Source organism: Pinus tabuliformis, chromosome X (genome assembly GCF_031772625.1).
Source record: "Pinus tabuliformis cultivar Carrire ecotype Pingquan chromosome X, CPIR1, whole genome shotgun sequence".
Lineage (NCBI taxonomy): Eukaryota > Viridiplantae > Streptophyta > Pinopsida > Pinales > Pinaceae > Pinus > Pinus tabuliformis.
Window position 1 is genome coordinate 1,058,376,667 of NC_142308.1, and position 21,455 is coordinate 1,058,398,121.

At 31.1% G+C, this 21,455-nt stretch overlaps 1 protein-coding gene across 2 annotated transcripts; it reads left to right on the top strand.

The window, feature by feature from the left end:
- Positions 1 to 15,189: 15,189 nt before the first annotated feature.
- LOC149143463 (transcription factor HHO2-like) lies at positions 15,190 to 20,140 on the top strand. Of its 2 annotated transcripts, none has more exons than XM_089446941.1 (5): positions 15,190 to 15,454; positions 16,651 to 16,904; positions 17,001 to 17,385; positions 17,497 to 17,573; positions 19,390 to 20,140. In XM_089446941.1, the coding sequence occupies exons 1-5, from the start codon at positions 15,232 to 15,234 to the stop codon at positions 19,816 to 19,818; spliced, it is 1,368 nt and encodes a 455-aa protein (XP_089303067.1). In that variant the 5' UTR covers positions 15,190 to 15,231; the 3' UTR covers positions 19,819 to 20,140. The 2 variants fall into 2 exon arrangements, with proteins under 2 accessions (XP_089303067.1, XP_089303068.1); XM_089446942.1 differs by lacking the exon at positions 15,190 to 15,454 and adding an exon at positions 15,536 to 15,558.
- The last annotated feature ends 1,315 nt before the right edge of the window (positions 20,141 to 21,455 follow it).

Sequence of the window (21,455 nt, forward strand, 5' to 3'; positions counted from 1 at the left end):
CTCCAAAGAAAAATAGGAAAATAGGCCGTACTTCTTGGGAAAAGGGCCTTGTGAATATGCAACATAGGAATCAGATAAAACATATGTCACAACTTATAGCTATTGCCCAACCTCTGAAGGAGTGCACATAACATATAATCTTCTAGCCACAAAAAATTCAGAAAATGGGAAACCTCAAAACAAATATTTATAGCACGGAACAAAAAATAATAAACTCACCTCTTCACATATTTCTTTTCAACTCCTCATGTCTATGACTCCATCATTGAAATATTAAAAGTTTACAAAAGTATCAACCCTCCACGGAGGGCGAAGTGGCCCATTTAAATGAGGAACCCAATCTATTCCCACCAACTGTAACACATATATATTCCATTCCTTATTTAATTCCCATACTATGCACAGCCACGAACATATAAAGCTCATACACTAGAAATTAAGTCTCAATAGGTATAACCATACGAAACCATAGCATACACTTTTTTCAGTAGGAAGCAAGAGCAAAGGTGAGATACACTCCCTACTTGGGAGGCACTTGTTGCTTCACATCTTTTCTTATTTCATTTACATACAATTTGACCAATTGGATGATAAGTTTTGGTTTCATTGTTTCAGGTATGATCTACATGGGAATATTGACTACGATCACTCTTTGAAAGACACAAAATGATATTTTTCTATGGAATATGCCAAACCATATGATGGCACTATGCAATTTGAAAGGATTTGCAACAGATGGAAATCAACTCGTGTCCAAAAACAAGAGGATCTCAATATTATTGCTAACACCTGGAGAATGTTTCTCACCATCAAGTACTCCAATTGGTGACTCCAAAATGCCAAAATTGTTTCAATGATGTTCATCCTACATTTAAAATGTTTTTAATCAGTTTCATGGGGAATATCGAACTTCAAGAACTTGGGAATCTATAAAATGAAGCTAGAGCCATGTTATAGATGTCCTTTTTTATTTTCTTTTTATACATTCAGTAAATTCCAAATTAGATCTTGAGAGAGGGCTCAAATGCATACATGGGAGGAGGGGGAAGATTAAGCATGCACTACCTGTAAGAAGGCTTGCTTGAATTGATAGGGATAACAGTTGTTTCATAATATTTGTAAGAGGAGACAGAGATGTCATTATTGTCTCTTATTTTTTTTTCACTTATATGCTGAACTGCATGCTAGTAGAAAAATTATTGGGTTCTGTGAAGAGTAGATGATCTATGGGAGGTGGAGATAGAAGCACTATTGTAACTTCTCTATATTTTAGATTGGTTAATTTTCTTATGAATGGGGAATACTTTATCTTGCACATAATGGGGGTTATATTGCTTTATTTCTTTGCATGATTAATTTATTGGTTTATACTTATTCTTTTTTTCCCTTATGAGTACAATATTTCATGTCTAGTACTATTGTTGGAGTAGATTTCTTATGTTTGTTTAATAATTGGTCAAGCTAACTTGTAGGTTGGGTAGAAGAGACTAATTTCATGTTTCATTTGAACAATTGATGTCTTATTAAGTTAATAGCTAACTATTACATTAGTAGAACAATGATTTGTTTCCTCCTCGGTATTACATCTGGACTATTCTAGGTGTTATGACAATATCATTTTATTCAAGTGCATTATCCTGAAATTTGATTCTAATCCCTGAATATAATCAAAATCCTTTCCCCTTATTAGATACATTTTCCCTTGATTTCATGTAAGGCTATCTTAACCTAGCCGAGATAGATTTTCCTTTTTGTTTATTTTCATTATAATATAGGATTTCATTTACATATGTAGCTTCCAGTAAAGTCCAATTTCATAGAGGCAACGATTTGGCGGCTTGATCGAGCTCACATATTGATCAACCTTCTTGCTTGAACTTCATATTTCATTCAAATTATTAAAGATCAAGCCGAAGGATTTATATATCTTGTATATATATTTATTTTGTAATATTAATACACATTTAACATAGTACCACATAGGAATCAACAATTAGTATTATCTTAACTTAGTATCAAATGTGTTAGCATCAAAGAATTAGGTTATAGTAACACTTAGTTTAGGCTAGGTTAACTTGGATAATCTTAGGAGACGGGTAATTGGAGACCCATTAAACCAGTCGGTATTTCTAGTTCAATGCAAAAAGAGTCTAATTAGGACTTCTACTAGGAAATTCCTGAAATGTTGAGCCAACATATTTCTAGGCATCAACATAATTGGTGCTCAAAGGAGGGCCAAAAATAGTATATTTGTTTTGAGCCTTGTTTGAATTGTTTTCATTATTTTTTATTATGGCTCCATCTTTGGGTCATGCTTTTATATCATCTAGACCAACTAGACACTTACCCAAAGATCAAATTGAATCTTTCTCTAATTTTTTATATGACGGAGAGACTGGAAATTATGTTATCGATCATCTTCACCAATTTGTAAGCTTGTTTAATTCTTTTAACATTGTCGAAGAAAATGAAATTTGCAGATTATTTTCTCACTCATTTTGAGGAAGGATTAAAAATTTGTATAATATGCTTCCAAATAAATCTATTAATTCTTGGAGACAATTTATTTATATTTTTCTTTAAGCTCATCAAAACTATAACTATCATGATTTATGGTTGGAAATAGTAAATCTTTCAATTCATAAAAGAGAATCCATTCAATATTTTTATAATAGATATAAATTACATTACATAATAGATATAGAACAACCTAACTTTATAATAGATATAAATTACATAATAGATAATACTTTAGAATAGATATAAAATACATAATAAATATAGAACAACCTAGCTTTGTAGTTTCTTTAAGATGTTTTTTCTTTCACCTCAAGTCACGCATTTATAAGTTTATATTGGGATTTGGATCAACCTAGGGGTAAAAGCTAGATCTTAACCATACTAACCCTATCTTAATCATCCTATTGATTAGGATCACATGATGGCTTACCATGCATGACTATGTAATTGAAATCCTTTTACATGTTGAGATAGTTATAGAGAAAATTATTTTGAGCTAATGATGTAGATGTAGTAGGGAAAAAAGCATCATTGACTTGCTTCTTCATTTATTACCCATATTTATCTTTTTATTGAGGATTTTGAGTGATTTATGACTATTACGAACTTAAGGGGTGAATGCTTGCATTATTTTCATTTTCCTAAAGCTATTTCCCCAGTATAACTGCTTCTTAAGCCGGTATGATGGCCTCATTTCAAATTGATATTCTACTCTGGTGTAGTCTATTTTTAGATATATAAGTTTTGGGGGTGGGTGGGGGTGTTCAATTTACATATCCTACACCATTTTCTAACTTGAAACAAAACTTGTGGTTGACAATTTCTCGACCCCAACAACACATGACCAAATAAACCTTATAAAGTATGGAAATCTATTATTATATTCCCTTTTATTTTACACCCAATGCACCATATCGTCTCTCACAATACTTTTTCATGGGTTAACTCTTGGAGATTTTATGTCAAAATAGAGACTTGGCTCTACTCGTGCACCATCCTTAGTACCATCATAGAGTGTTCAATGGTTATCACTTGTATAGATTGGAACATTCTAAGGATAGTGTATCCCCTTATTGTTTCCCACCTTATTTTTCACTTTAACACCTCTTTTAGAGTACATACTTTTTGCAACAAAGGAATATGCATCATTAGGAAAAAGTATTGAACAAACCACTCCTTATGTTGCTCCAAGAGAACAAAGAATATTAGTTTGCTCAACAAATCATAGAATAATTTTACGTAATCCCAAGTGCTTTCCCCTTCTCAATGATTAATCTATTTTAGTTTTCCATGATTGGTTTTTTTTTGGGCCTTAGCTTAAACTTTTACACAAGGAAGGATAAATGCAATCCATTAAGACCTCCAATTATCTTGGATGGATATTTTGGTACACACTTTATGTAAAATTATAGAGCACAACCTTGTTTGAAACTTTAGCATCTTCTTATAGTATGCAACACTCTCTAATGCATTCCATACACCTTCACATAAGAATTGATGTTTATTCTACATGCTCCTCTCTTTTCCTAGTCAATTTTGGGAGGGGGGAACCTTGTATAAGCTATTTTTGCACCAATTATAAACCTTTAAAAACCCATTTATTTAATGAATTTAAGGTTCCATAATCTACTTGTATATTGGCGACCCTTAATATTATTTCTACATCACCATTCCCTCCTATTGATTTTTTTCCTAAAATATTAATCATAATTGAACTATTAATCACTTGAAAAGAAGAAAGTACCTTTTTAAGATTAGAAAACATGGGGGTGACTCCATTCTTAGGATGGTTACTTGAATATAAATTTGTGTTACTTTTGGTTTTGTATCCATGCCTCCAAACAACTATAACACATCATGGAGTCAATTATTATATGACATCTCTAGAATGGGGAGTTTGGTTGTAGTATTTTCTAACTCAGAGAAGAGATATTCTAATTACACTTCCACTATACCTTATGACTATGCGCAAGTGTGGATAACCGATAATCATCCTTAAAGAGCCTCTCATTGTTTCACTATTCCTTAAGGAGTTTTCTTGTCAGTACAAACTCCATTTATTCTAGACTCTTGTGGGTCATATCCTCACTTACCATGATGTTCACTAGTCATGGTTGAATTCCATCATCCTTAGGGGTTTCTCTATCCCCAATTTCCTTTATTTACTTTAAACACTAATTCATGGTGCATAAAACCATGTACTCCACTCTTTCTACTCTTTTAGTTACTTACTCATCCACCACAACTCTTACCCACTAGCTAGATTTTCTTGCTCATCTTGATCCATCCATATCCATCCCTAGAGAATGAGGTTGTTTAAATTTCCATATTAGAAAGATCAAGTGCCATCACTATTTCCTCCAATGAAACTAATTTAATCCTCATGGTGATCCCCTCTAGTATCCTCTATAAGGGTCTCTTTTAATGAGGTATTTTCATGATTACAAGGTGTAGATTTCAACCATAATTTCCAAAATGTACCCATTAGTAGTGTGTTTTACCTAGTAAGATGTTATATCATCTCACCGTTTTTTAAAATTTTATTTAAGATAGTTTGATGAATATCCTTTGTTTCAACCTAGTGCATCCTAATTGTTCCTCCAACCAACATAGCCACTCAAACAACGTCATCAGGAAATCAACCCAAAATATCTCATGAACACACTCAAACATGAGTTCATCTTTAAACCTTTCTAATGAAATTCCAAACCATAAATATTATTGTTCTTGAAGATGTTAATGTAGTAATCAAACCATTCTTCTTCACCTTTCTTTTCAAAATATCTCTCAACATGTAACATCAATGAATATGTTTGTCTTGGCAATGGATTATTAGCATAATCTCAAAGGCCAAGGTCCATAAGTGCTCACCAACAAGGACTCATTATAGAGATGACAAGACTAGTTCTACAAAGAAAACTTGGCAACAACCCCTTGGAAAGGAAATAGTCATCCAATATGAGCATGCTTAGATAAATCAATTCAAATGTTAAAATATTTATTAACCATCATAAATTATTAGTGCAACATGTCATGCATTAACGCAATTCATAAAAAACAAAGGAGAAAAAACCACGAGAATATCAATCATCCATATGCAATAGAATGTTTGTAATAAACCTTGTAATCTTATTATACTTTAGAATTTAGTATATACCTTATCGCATGATAGTCACGACTTAGCTAAAAATAGAAAAATATACAAATCCAAAGTATATCTCTTTATATTCATTTTCTACCAAAACTATGCTAAAGCCCTATATTTATGTAAACTATCATATGGAACTTAAATCTTAGATTAACCTTCCAACCTCTTGCAACTATTTATGAAACTAGAATCACAATTACATTGAGCAACACAATTTGCGTCAAGATGGATTGAATCTCTTGAGGTGCAAACATCTTTTTTGAGTGTGAAACTTGAGGAAAGGTTTGCACATTGAGAGATTTGATCCCTCTCGACACTTAATAGATTTGAGTTAAGATGGATCTAGGTTGGTTTAGTTATGCGTGACCACAAAAAATATGTTAACATCTAATTATTCCAATGATTTTAAAAATGATAAATATGTCAAATTAATCTAGTCATTTTAATTTTAAATTTACTTTAGATACATCATCCCAGTGGGGCAACTCAATTGGTGATCGAAGTAATGTGAAATCTATGAAAACTAAGATATCTAAGGTTCAAACCCCTCGGATTGTGACCCGGTTTATGGAGAATAAGTTATAGACCCCCAAAAGTTTACTAATACTTATGTGTTAAGTGCACTGTTAAATTCCTCTCAAATAAAAAAAAAAATACATAATTATCTCAGTATATTAAAATGATAAACAAAATTAAAAATACAACAATAATAATATTTTAAAATAACACCCCGATCGGGGTGGAGAAAGGTGACCTGCACAAGGTAATGATGGGGTGCAGTACAGGGCATCTTACGGCCCACCTCAGGGTAATCATTTTAAGGATTGTAGCAACGGCATGCAGAGGAGATCGAAACCCAAGACAAGTAACCGAGAGAATTATGGAAATGACAGGGGAGAACAACGACGACGATTAGTTAGTGAAGCAAAGGGTAGGTGGCGACATATCTATAAGAACAGGAGAAGGCAGCGAGACAGATAAGGCGAAGATAGGAAAGGTGGCACAGAGCGGAGTAGTTTGGCAGAGAGACCTTGGGTATCGTCTCAGAAGAAGGCTAGAAGGTATGGCGGAGGGAGGTAGGAAGGAAAGGATGTACAGGGAGGGAGAGGTGAGGAACATATAGAGGGAGCAGGAGCGAACGGAGGACGAAGGAAGAAATTGCAGGGAAGGGGAAATGGAGACCGGGAAGGAAGAATGCATGGCAAAGGTGAATTTCGAGATGGGACAGAGTAGCAGGGGGAGCATTAGGGGCAGACCGTCCAAAAGAGGTAAGGGAAGAAGGCGCAGGGGGCGAGGGAGAACGAGGCAAGCGGACCGTTACGAAACTGAGACTCCGGTTTCTAACCAGCAGAAAAGAGGACGCAGGTCCACTGAGCAGATCGCTCAGGAAGCAGAGAGAACTTACAACAAAGAAACCAACGAGGAGATCAGAAAGATTATCGATGCTTTGGAAGAGAAAGTCCTGGAGGAGGCTTCTGATCCAGAAATGGAGGAATGGAGCACACTCCTGCCGGACCCTGGGAATACAAGAGGGCGCCTTTCGCTATATAAACAAGCATTTCACATGTACTGGGTGGTGAAACACCTGTTAGCTAAAGCCATGGAGCAGGTCGCCGAAGAGATGACGGAGATCGCTCAAGGTCTACCGAATATGAAAAGGGAGATGAACAATCTGCAGTTCATGATCCGGAAACAGGACAACAAAATGGAGGAAATCCGCGGCATGCTGAAGAAGATAATCACCGCGCAGCACGAGGAGGAAATCAAGCAAGAATTCATGGTAGATTAAATGTTTTGCTCTGTTCTCTTTTGATTTCTCTTCAAGGCATAAGAGAATCAACTTTTGTAAGCAAGTCTTTTGATCCGGTATAGCTGATAGGTATATAGATACAGTAAGTAGATAGAGTGATGTCCTGGTTTTAAACTTAGTAATGCACCAGCTAAATAGACAAGATGATAACTTCAGACTCTTGGTGACCAACAGACCCGGTTTCCCTCCGGGGCGGGTTGAGGTCACCAGCAATTGTATATTTTGTGATTGTATATAATAGAAAAGAACACACCGTAACTTACAAAAAAATATATTTTAAAATAACTTATTTAATAAACCACAATAAATAATCAAAAATAAAACATACTATTTAAAACATACATTATATATTTTTAATTTTATTCTTACATTATTTCAAATATATTAATAATAATAATAAAATTAAAATATTTCAAAAAAATATCAAATAAAACCACAAACATACCTTACAAAGTGCACAACAAACATACCTTACAAAGTGCACAACAAATTGCTTTATCCTAATCAACATATACTTCAAACTTCCTCCACGTTCCTATGTTCAAAGAGTAATTAACATTTTGTAAATTTTGATATCTTATTGTGGTTATGTGAAAATTCGTATGTTCAAAGAGTAATTAACATTTTGTAAATTTTGATATCTTATTGTGGTTATGTGAAAATTTCTACTCTTTTTTATTAAGAACACACGCACATACTTTCTCCACAATTTCAAAAAAAAAAAAAGTGATGTTACATTAAAAATGTAACGTAGGTCTAGTTATAAGGTATAAGGCTAGTTGCCACAACTTGAGCACCTTGTACTTTTCAAATTTCTTCTCTAACCTAAACTTTATGAATCTCTATAGACACAATCGAGTGATTGAACCGCTAATGGCATTGTGAGGGTTCCTTGCTTTGATTATGTTATTACATTACCACCGTTCTAGATATCACCCTCTTTATCATCACCGTATTTATTCCCTTGTGTGTCATCCTTATCCTAAGTGGAATCTAAATAATTGAAGGTCAACTTGGCCTAATCTTTAAATCAAAATATGGTATAAGTAACTTTAAATATATTTTTATGAAAAATTAATATATGAATAAATAGAATTTATAATTATAATTTGAATTTTTTTTATCATTATAAATTTTCAATTTTTTTTATTTAATTCAAAGAGTATTATTCTATTCTTTATTTATTTATTGTATTTATTTATTTATTGTATTTATTATGTATATTCTTTGCCATATTTCTTATATATATATATATACATTATTGTACTTGACATTAATAGTATCAATATCATAATAAATTACTTCATAATAACTTGTACTTCTATATAACTTTTCCCATATACTATGATTTTCTTTAATTATCATGCACCTCTACCATGTACTTCCTCTCTCCACAAACTATGTGGTGCACCTCTCTATCATATCAACTAATGCTTTTATATGCTCTTTTCTATATATCATGATTTTGTTTAATTGTTATGCACATATTTTTATCATAGTTATTTTTTTCCTTAAACCTACTAATGTTTTAAATGATAAAATAAGTGAAAATTTAATATTTGCTTATATGGAGTTTTTAAGTTTTTTTTAAGTTATTTAAAATTTAATGTTGAATTATATATTGGTGAGTGAAATTATTTCATACTTATTATATTTAATATAATCGATGTTACATATGGAGTTTTACTCTTTAAATTCATAATATTATTATAAATAATAATTACTTGTTATATGATACCTAACAAATTATTTATAGCTTTTGTTAAATTGTATATTGACAATCTTTTCTCTATCCAATTTAGTTATGATCTCTCATGTAATATTGATATTTCACAACACCATGCATATAAATTATTTAACACATTTCAAAGTAAAAATCTTGAATTATATTAGTTTATTTCATATATATATATATGAAATAAACTAATATAATTCAAGATTTTTACTTTGAAATGTGTTAAATAATTTATATGCATGGTGTTGTGAAATATCAATATTACATGAGAGATCATAACTAAATTGGATAGAGAAAAGATTGTCAATATACAATTTAACAAAAGCTATAAATAATTTGTTAGGTATCATATAACAAGTAATTATTATTTATAATAATATTATGAATTTAAATGGTAAAACTCCATATGTAAAATCGATATATATAAACAATTTAAGAAGGTTAGCACGTAAACAGGATGTGCCCAATTACTATTCTTCATAATATGCGAACATATAATTAACAATCAAAATGGAAACTTATTAACTTTTGGATTCAATCATTTATAATAATGAATAACCATAAGGCTACAAGTCACAAAGGTAATGGCTTACTCATTTTCATCAGTGTTAGTGTACATACGTATTTATTATAATTCCAGTCTATGCTTTAGGTGCTAATATACTCTCATGGCCAACATTATATCTACTCTACTTGCGTTGTCTATTCATGTCTTATTGTGACTCTTGATCTACCTCTTTGTGACTTCATATTGCACTAGTAGTATCTAGATCTACCCATGTGTGTCTAACTTATTTTTTCCTAGTTGTAAATGTTATTTTCCATTAGAGTTTTTTTGTGTGCCATGGTCATCATGTGCACTCTTTCTCATGCTTGTCATGTGTGTAAATATATGCTTGAACCCAATTACAATTTTTTAATATATGAATAATCTTATATGGCTACTTTTTTGGCTATCAAATGCTTCCTTCTATGCTTAAACTACGCACTTCATTGGTCCATGATATTACCTTGTGCTTTTCAGTTCATGCTTCCATTTACCTTTCTTTCACTTTATCAAAGGCTTAGCTTGGCTATGGATCTTTTTATCATGCTTGCCTATCATAAAATTGGGGATGCTCCTAATGAATGGTCAACATTAAAACACACAATCAGTGTAGTCTTATCCAATCCAAGTTAGCCATAACAATAATGATGTTACTCTTCTAATGGCCAATAACTAGGGAAGAGTCACTAAGCTCTTATCCTTTAGAGTGGTAGTAAATATCCAAAGTCATTGTCTTTGGGATTCCATGATCGGGTTCCTACCATAGACTATGTTTTCAATTATATTAAATCCAAGAATTGACATGGGAAAATGTTGTATTGACACTAAGAGATTATATGCATAATAAATTAGCTGTAGTGAAAAAGAACTTGAAAAAGATGGGGTATACCTATCATCATAATAAAGCTAGCATGCCCATATTTACTAGTCATTGTCTTTGGGATTCCATACTATTATTTCAACTCTATTGATTCCAAAAAAATGACATTAGAAAATGTTATATTGACATTGAAAGATTATCTCATACATAATAAATGAGATGTGGTGCAAAAGAACTTGAAAAAGAAGGTAACCTCCTATTATCACATCTAAAATTCCCATATTTAGTATTACTGTGAATTGCTAACAGCATTTAATTTAGTCATTTTAAATTTTGCTTTGTTTCATTCTATTTTTTAAGTAAAGAATTCTATTAAATTAAAAAATATATAATAACCCATTTTGATTTTGTGAGTTATTTAGGAAACCAAACCAATTATAAAACTAATTATTAAATTTGATCACTTTAAAACAATACTTATATAAATGATATTTATTTTCAAAGTAATTTAAAATTTTTACATAGTGATTATTTACAATGAAATTCTTTATTTTACAAATGTTAATATTTTTTTCAAAGGTGGGAAAAGATATCATAACTCAATTGTTAAATCAATAGTGAGGACAACTAACTCTTGCTGCTATCCCCTAATACATGCTGACTCATCACCCTTATTCAAAGAAAACCATAAACCTTATCCGTGAACGTATTTCCTTAAATTCAAAAACAAACTTTTAATAAACTTAATTTCCTTAAACTTCAAAGGGGTTTATAAAACCCCGCAATCAACATTTGAAAAATTAAATAACATTATTGACGTCAAACCATAGGGTTGTACGTGATATTCCCTTCATAGGATCGTCAATTTGTTTTGTCGGTGTAGGCAGTTCAATTTTCGAGGTTAAACAATATGATTAATTGCAGTAAAAGGAGAAGCTCAAACCCTGCAGGGTATAAAAGTAAAGCAACTGCCGGGCCCAAAAGGCACGGAAAAAATGCGCGGCGGGCATTCAACGACCACATCGCACGAGATTCGTACCCTGGATTCCCACTGCATGTATCCTTTGAATTCCTTATCTCTTCTCTCCCCCACTTTTTTAATAATTAAGGTCCGAGTCCCGAGCTTTCACTTCCGCGAGAATTCTCACACAGACAAATGGGATATTCAGCCCTCAAAAAAAAGGAAAGAAAATGACGATCATTTGCTTTAAAAGAAGATTTGGGAAGAGAATGGAATCCATGAATAGTTTTGTCTGGAATCGCGCGCCTTTTGGTGGTGAGAAACCCAATTTTCCTGCCGTTGCTTCTTTGCTTTCTTTCCATGTTTTAATCAGAAAGCATCTAACTGTTACACTGATGTGCCCGACGGCGCCATTGGACGATGGATTGATCGCACAGACTGATTTTATTACACCAAGCATAAGCATATGCTGACGCATTATTATGTACTATAGATTGATCCTTTTACCACCAAAATTCTGAGAACTCCATTGATTTTATCAGAGTAAGAGCGAGCATATCCATGACGCATTATTAAGAATTTGGATGTTTTTTTCTTTTATAGGAAACAAGGATGCATTTGGCAATTGTAGGAATTCTTAAAAAATAATACCTTTGAATTCACAACTAAGAAGATTTATCAGTATATGAGCAAACATATGCTTTGTGAGTTTTTTGGGAAGGGGAATTATAGAAAATATATAATTTTATATGAATTTTTTAATTTCCAAAAGTGATTAACAGGAAATATATAATTTAATATTTACAAATATCTTTGAGATTATAAGTATGAAGTTTGATCAGAGTATGTAGATGGATATACTTTTGATTTTTATTTTAGATGTATGATTGTTTAAAAATAATTTATCATTAATTTTTTTTTTAGAGTATTTGACTATTCCATTTTTTTAATTAATTTAGAATATTTGCATATCAAATTTTATTAAGCTTTATATATAAAGTTAAAATTAATAAATTTGGATTTATTAATATTAAGTTGAAAAGGTGTAAGAGTAAGTTCAATGTATATTTATAAGGATTCCATTTATAAAAATGCTAATTCTTATCGGAATAATAAGATAATAGTTTACAACATTGATTTAGAATAATGTATTTTAATTGAGTCTATTTGTTTTATAAGTTTATTTCAATATTTTATTTATTTAAATTAACTGAAAGGTAAAATTTTGGTTTAGAATAATAGATTCTAATTCAGTCTATTTGTTTTATAAGTTTATTCTTATTTTATTTATTTAAATTAAGAGAAAGTTATATATGTATATATATTTCAATTTGTAATATTTACATAAAATTAAATGATATTTCTGAATTTATATTTATGATTTTTTTCATTCTCAATTTTTAATTAATAAAAATTAAGTAAATAAAATTGATTATATATATATATATATATATATATATTTTTATTGATAAAAAAATAACTATAATTTGTCATTATTTATTTCAATATTGATTAATGCACTATTAATCATTTCTTAAACATAATTTGTAATTTGCATTTTATTATTTATTTTCATATTTTTTAAATTTAAATTTTGATATTTTCATGTTTATTCTCATTTGTAACATTTTTGTTTATAGTCATTTTTCATATATATATATGTATGGGCAACTTGATCCTCTCAAACTTCTTTACCTAATGATTTGTGCACCCAAATCAAAAGAAATAATTATTTTAGAAAAAAAATAAGTTATAAAAACTCTATATTTATCCCCTACTCTCACATATAAAAGTAATGAAAATATGTTTTAGTTGTGCTATTTCCATGAAATCTAATCACTCCCATAATCACTTTTCATAACAACAAAATTCATTTTTAATTTCTAATTAATAATAACTAGCTGACAATAATGAAAATATTAAAATGGAAACTTTTACATTATACATATTTCAATATTAACTAATCAAATATTGACTGATATATTAAAATATTAGTAATCATCCTTTTAAACATACATATTTCTTTATTTTTTTATTATTATTCATTTTCAATTTTAGTTTTGATATTATATGATTTTCTCCGGTAAACCTTTTGGATTATGATTATATTTTGAAATCTATATCTCTTTCTTTTTTTTAACATTTTTTCTCATTTTTATATTATTATATTTTCTTTCAATTTGATCTTCTAACATTTAAAGTTACCTCTTATAATTTTTTCATCATTTTCATATCTAACCATTTCTTCTTCTTCTTTCTTTTTTTATTTTTATTTTTTATATTTTTTAGCACTTTTATATTATTATATTTTCTTTCAGTTTAATTTTCTAACATTTACTTATCTCTATGTCTTCTTTATACTTATTTCTAATTTCTTTAAAAGTTATCTCATAATTTTTTCATCATTTTCCTTTCTTAACCATGTCACTTTCTTTTTTATCTTTTTTTAAATCCAAAAACCTTCCCCTCTTCTTAAATGACTTTCTCTTCCAATATTCATATATATATATATATATAATTCCAACCTAAAAATTCAAACCATAAAATAAAAATAAATAAATATCCAAATTCCCTATGTGATGGAGACAAACATCTGCTTTAGTAATTTAAGCAAGGTTCTATGTTTCATGGAATACAATGTAGACAAATACCTTGCTTAGTTGCCAGCAAAAGTCATATTCTCAGGCATATGGACATGCATGCTTCACATATTTTTGGCGATAGATCCCTTCGTCCACACCGTCATTGGTTTTTATATATGTTAATCATCTTCTATATAATTTCACGTGAAATAAGAAACGATGATGGCGATGATGAGTAAGAGATGGGGTTTGGAATTTGGATGAGCTAAAAAGCCACACAGAATGTTTGGAGAAATTTTGACGCAATTTGAAAGTACCAACATTTTCATGGCTTCTTAGATGTTCAGAATATTCCTGGCTTCAGAAATACTGGAGGTGCAATTGAAGATGCGGGAAAGAATCTGGCACTAATGATTTTTTGCAAATGTTGGTGAGGTAGTGAAGATATTTCTCTTTAGATGCCCGATAATGACAACAGTGAAGGAAGTGATTCTTACGTGAAATAGCACATGACTGGATTCTCCTCCACTTTTTTCTTTCCCTACTTTGGTCGGGATAAGGTGGTGGTGGCCTCACTTCTTTCTGTTGTATAAATTACTTTGGTGTATGTTCATCTTTTTCTTTCAATCTACAGTACTTTATTCCTTGCAGAAATAGCTGTCAGTATGGGGGCATATAACCACAAGTTCCATACTTTCTCGTGGGATTCATTCCTTACACTGGAGCTGCAAACCACCCAGAAAAGTTGAAGTTTGTTTCGTTCATATCGTACTGGAAGGAATGTTGTGGCGCTGTCAAAAGGTGATCCTTGTCAAGGACACAAAGATAAGATCCCTCAACTTTCCTCAGCAAGACACAATTCCCCTTTTCTTTTTAAGTTCCTAGGGTTTCAGCTAATGGCAATCCAACAACCCTGGTACATCTGGGATTCTGAACAAAGGTTATAAAGATTTGAAATCATACTGTTGAAGCAGCGAAGTTCATAACTGCAGGAAAATACCAGGCACGTGCTCTTGAATATTTAGGGTTTGGGTTCAGCTTTTAATTTCATTGAATATATCTGATACATGATTTCTGATGGCTTTTTGTTTGTTTTGTTGACAGATAGATGCCATCTATGGGCTCAGCATCTGATCTAACTTTGCAATACAGAAGACCATATGGGAAAATATCTTCCAGTATGATGAAACCATCCTCCTGTCCTGTTGGACTTGAGATGGATGATCAGATGCAGAAGCTTGAGGAGCATCTTAAAGCACTGGAAGAGGAGCGTCTTAAAATTGAGGCTTTCAAAAGAGAACTCCCCTTCTGCATGGAGCTTCTAAATGATGGTAAATATTTCTTTCTTAACATTAATTCAATAAATTGTTGCTTCGATATTAGCCTGGTTAAGAAAAAATATTGAGCCCCTTCTGCATGGAGCTTCTAAATGATGGTAAATATTTCTTTCTTAACATTAATTCAATAAATTGTTGCTTCGATATTAGCCTGGTTAAGAAAAAATATTGAGCCTTCTTTTTTGTCACCATTCCATTTGAATTTTGTAACCCAATTTTTTTGGAAAATTTAAAATTGAAAATTATTTCCATGTAGAGAATTGAGTTAATCCATCATCAATTTCGCTCAGGCTAATAGAGCAGATTGTAATAGGGTGTTTTGCTAAGGCAGTAGGTGGTGTAATGGTCACATGTTCCAAATTCTGTGGGCAAAATCTAGTAATGCTAAGCTAAGAGTAGGTGTGGTCTAACTTATAATCCCCTGGTGATTTTTGGCTTAGATGCTCCTGAGTTCCAAGTGTGAAAATCATTTCAAGATCCACATTACCTACCTAAAAAATAAAAATCCATCATAAATTTTAGTTACGCATTTAAAACATTTCATGTTCACAAATTTTGGATTGCTTAAAAATATTCCAGGTCATCCAAACCATCTATGAAATCATAAAAACTTTCTGTGCCAAATTCTTGCTATAGTTACCAAAAAATTCATTCTTATTGCAGTTTAGTATTCTTGTAATATGTTTGATTATCTTTGTAACTTTCTAGTGGATTGTTATCAATCTTGAAGCTATGGTTTTTAATTTGATAGCAATCTCAAAAGAACATGACTACCTGTCATGACTACCTATGATTTTTCATAAACATGTTTATATCGATGGAAAATTCTGTATATTCAATTATCATAAAGTAAATTCAATAATACCAATTGCATACCTGAATCTGCAATCAACCTAACAAATTATTACATATCTGAATCTGCAATCAACATAGGATAAACTGAGGGCTCCTTCACACTGATGTCCGATGTTATTAGACTCCGTTTTAATGTGCTTGCTGCTATTTGAACGCTAATCAGTTCTTTATATATGTTGTTTTCTCCCAAAGGACCAGTCGGTGTTTTCTTGGCCCAATAGGTCTATGTAAGCATAGCGGGTATTTTATTGTTTTGCCAGCACAATTTTGAGTTGCAAACTGTGGTCATTTTGAAAAACAAAGTGAATTAATTCTGCAATGTTTGAAAATTTCAGCTATTGAGGCTTCAGAGGAGCAATTGGCAAGCTATGGATCAGGATCATATCCTGAGACCATAAAATGTGGTATAAAGGAAGGAGAAAGTGGGCTTACCTCAGATCACAAACCTGTTCTGGAGGAATTCATTCCTGTAAACAAGATCTGTACTGAAGAATCTAAAGAAATTGAGTCGAAGTCCATGGTGAATGGTGAAAAGATTGATTGGATGAGCTCGGCTCAATTGTGGAGCCAGAACTGTGACACTAAAGAGGTAGGCACATGGTGGGCATTTTTATGCTTAAGTGCTTCGAAATTGAATTGCAAGAGCAAAAGTTTCTAAATGTCTCTGATTTTATGGAAGCTGCAGAGTGCTGTGAGGCAGCCACAAAAGAGTCTGATGCCCTTGAATGACAAACAGAGAGTTGGTGGAGCATTTCATCCTTTTTCACGAGAAAGGGAAGAAATTGCTCAGAGATGCAGTGCACCGAGGGGCCTTCCAGATCTGGGCCTGTCATCTGCTGAACCTGACGAAACTGGGCGTCATGGTGGCCTGAATAACAACAAGAGATGTATTAACGAAGAAGGCGATCAGAATGAAGGGTGCATCGTTCCCTGTAATCGTAACATCTCTTCCACAGATTCTCACACGCCTCAGCAGCTTGGACAAACTCAAAGGAAGGCCAGGAGATGTTGGTCTCCTGAGCTTCACCGAAAATTTGTTAATGCTCTTCAACAACTGGGAGGATCTCAAGGTGAGTCAATTATTTGTTTTTCATTGACATTTTTCATTTGAATCATAAACATTAAGTTCTATGAATCTATACTATTTATTGATACTGTCTTTATTTTGATTGATTGGATAGTTGCAACCCCAAAGCAAATCAGAGAATTGATGAAGGTGGATGGGCTCACTAATGATGAAGTCAAAAGCCATTTGCAGGTATCTGTTTGCATCCCACAATTGCTTGACATTGGTTTCAATTTTAATATTACTGTGTGCTTGTAACTTGGTTGGTTGAGTATAATTTGTCCATGGCCATGGACAAAATTGATCCATTTTAAACTATGGTTTGGTTTTTGTTGGATATAGATTTATGTTAATTTTATACAGATATATCAAAACTAATCCATATGAATGTTTAGTATTTTATAATTTAACTTTGCAAAAATAATTAATATTAACCAGCTTTTATCAGTGATTCATATTGAAATTATTATTATTTAATTTCATATTAATTTAAATTAAACTCATATTTGTTAATATGAATATTATGATTATAAAATATGAGAACTATAACGTATATTTGATGGATATTATGATTATAAAATATGAGAACTATAATGTATATTCGACGGTTTAGTGATCTTAGATTTAATTAATTTAAATATATATTTTATGCCCCTGAATTTTACATTTAATTATAAATATTATCAAATTTAAATTTAAGTTATATAAATGAAATAATTTTATTATTTTTATATAACTAGTAATATATATTTATTTTTAAAACATTTAATATTACATTGAACCAGTTTAAATTTATTAATTATTTTTATAGAAATTATAATATAATTCTTTTGAATTTTCATAGTATATTTTTAATTTATTTATATTTCAATGGAATAAATATTATAGGTATATAATTGATATATATATCATATATATTTATATATAATATTGATAACCATTATAATGTTAAGAAAGATTCTTTGGCGAAAATCACATGGAATATCATTTGTCGACGCGTTTCGAACCAATTAGTGTGGTTCATCGTCAGGACAAGTTAATGATTAATTTAGTTGATAGTTAATATTTTATTTCTATATTTTAAAAGATAGAAAATAAATTTTTAAAGTTTAATATTATAATTTTTATGTAATTTTAAAAAGATATTAACAGTTTTTAAAATAAATATTTATTAAAGGTTTATTAATAATGTTTAAATTTATTACAACCATATATGTGATATTAGTGAACATCTAATTAATTATAATTGAATAATTAGTGAAGTGAATATAATTATAATTATAAACAAAAATTAATCATTTTAAATAAATTTAAATAATTTTTAAATATATATTTTTAATTTATTATTATTATTAGTAAATTTAGCAATCAAATCCCTCTTGTCTCACAAACGAAAAAGTGTCATACATCAATTTGGTATCTAGCTTGGTCATGACCTTAAAATTAGATAATAATAATAATAATAATTTTTTTTTCTATTTCTCTATCCTATATTATAAATGTATTAAATTATATAAAATATAATCATATTTATTTTTGAAATCAAAATTTAAAAAAACATTTAAATTATTTTGATATCTTATTTATTCGAGATTCGATGTTGATCTTAATGCCAACTGCATAGTGTTCGAAGGTTGATCTTAATGACAACTTTTTCATTGTTGTTTTAATATTTTTATTTTATGATATTTAATTAAATATCTGCATTTAATTAGTGTGTATATATATAAAACTCAATTAACATTGACAATTGATTTTAGATGGCAACCATCCTTCTCGTGTTTCCCAGTTTCTCAGTCCAAAATGGATATACATCACAATTAAGTTAGATTGGAAAACCCTAAACCTTGACATAACGAACATGTTCGAAATAACTACTATGTTTATCGATATAGAGAATGGATCCATGTTTTATATATGTATAGATACATATATATTATATTCATCTTTCTGTGATTTTAATGCAAGATCGATGATGATTATATTGTTTTTTGGGTATGGGGAACAGAAATATCGCCTGCACACGAGAAGACTGCCGAGTTCAGGCTGCCCTCAAGCCATGGGAACAGTGACCCAAGCTCCTCAACTAGTAGTTCTGGGCGGTATTTGGGTTCCACCAGAGTATGCAGCCCACCATGGTCACGCCGCCCCAGAACTCTACACTGCATTGCCTAACATCGCCTCTCAATCACATGCAGCTCGCTACTATCGCCAACGCCAGCCTGCCATTGATGGGAATTCGCTGCAAGAATTCTGCACTTCTTATAGCAGAAACCACGTGGAATCCTCATCTCAGCCTCAATCAGATGGATCACCACAATCATCCTCAAGCATGAGCATGGAGGCAGATCAAGATGGCAAATCAGGCAGCCAGAGCATTCATGGCAGCTGGAAAGAAAAAGAAATGGGAAATTTTGTAAGGGGCCCTCAGCTCTAGTTTTTGGCCGGCCTTGATGAAAAAAAAGGACCGGGCAGTGCCCACTCAAACTACAACCAGATTCCCAAGTACATTCAATTATGATTATTCCCATCTTCTACAATCTCACTGCACAAATATTTCATTTGGCCTTTTCGGATCCACTCCATCTCATTTGAGATTAGCAAGGGCGGTTGCCTTTTGGTGAGCTAACTTTACACTTTGATGCTTAAACCATCCATTCATGAGACAGTTTCTCATGCTATAAAAATTTATCAACAAAAATTTTGCAAATACTACTGTAATAATTATTAGCCTATGGTTCTCTGGCTGTCTGGTGTGTTTTTTTCGACACAATTGTGAAAACTATTGTAAGAATTTGTGTTATGGGTGATTAATGAATTGTATGGAAGGGAGTTGAAGCGTGTTATCTTGGGGAATGTCATGACTTTTTCTTTATCCAGGGAATGATATAAATAAAGTTTGAAAGTCCAAAGTGATCGAGGTTCGTTCTTTAATTTAAAGCTTGTTGCACCGTTCTCTTTCAAAAGCCAAAGATCTTGTTCAAGATCGGGAAGAGGAAAAGTTGTCATCGATTTAGCATAAGTATCTCTTTGGCACGTGGCTTTTACAACAAGGAAAATAGATACTTTGGAAGTTCGGAATTGGATCTCTCTTTTGGTAGGGACCGTACATCAAGTTGCAGAAAGTCACACTGGTCAGGGTGGTGAGGAATTTGTTTTAAATGAAAATGTTTGACAACAAAGTGGACCAACGTTTTGAACATTCTAATTCAGTGTCGGTGTCACAATAAATACGCTTTCATGCTATCTCCACCAAACGAATCAAATTGCAGAACGCATTCAGGTTGAAGTTGAAAGTGGAAGTGGAAGTGGAAAATATCTTTAAGTATATTTAGAGTGTCATTCTCACTTCCATTCAAGTTGAAATTGAAAAAGTAAAATGAAAGTTTAAAGTATATTTAGAGTGTCATTTTTACTTATATTGGCCATTCAGGTTGAAATGGAAAGTGGGAGATATCTTTAAAATATATTTAGAATATATATATATATATATATATATATTTTATTATCGATTTCAAAATATTTTAAATATAATCATTAATTTTATTTATGCCATTCAAATTTTCAAAATATTCTGTAATTTGTTATTAATACAAAAAATAACCCTTTAAAAATGTGTTTTAAAATTTTTAGGATTAAATTATTCTCAATTTCCATAGACTTAAAAGATTTTCCATGCATCACAAGATATCATAAACTCAACTATATTATCAGACATCTGATATCACATTAATACATAGGGAACCAATAGCTCAATACTCTATTAACGTGATGGAACATTTCATTTTTCTTATAACACTACTCATTGAGTCCAATGTTACTTTGAAGATTCTAAGTTGATTTTCCAAGAAGTCCAATGTTACTTTGAAGATTCTAAATTATTCTCAATTTCCATAAACTTAAAAGATTTTCCATACATCACAAGATATCATAAACTCAACTATATGATCAGACATCTGATATCACATTAATATAGACGGAACCAATAGCTCAATACTCTATTAACGTGATGAAACATTTCATTTTTATAACATTTTCTTATTTTATTTTATTTTAATTTAAGTTGCCATGAAA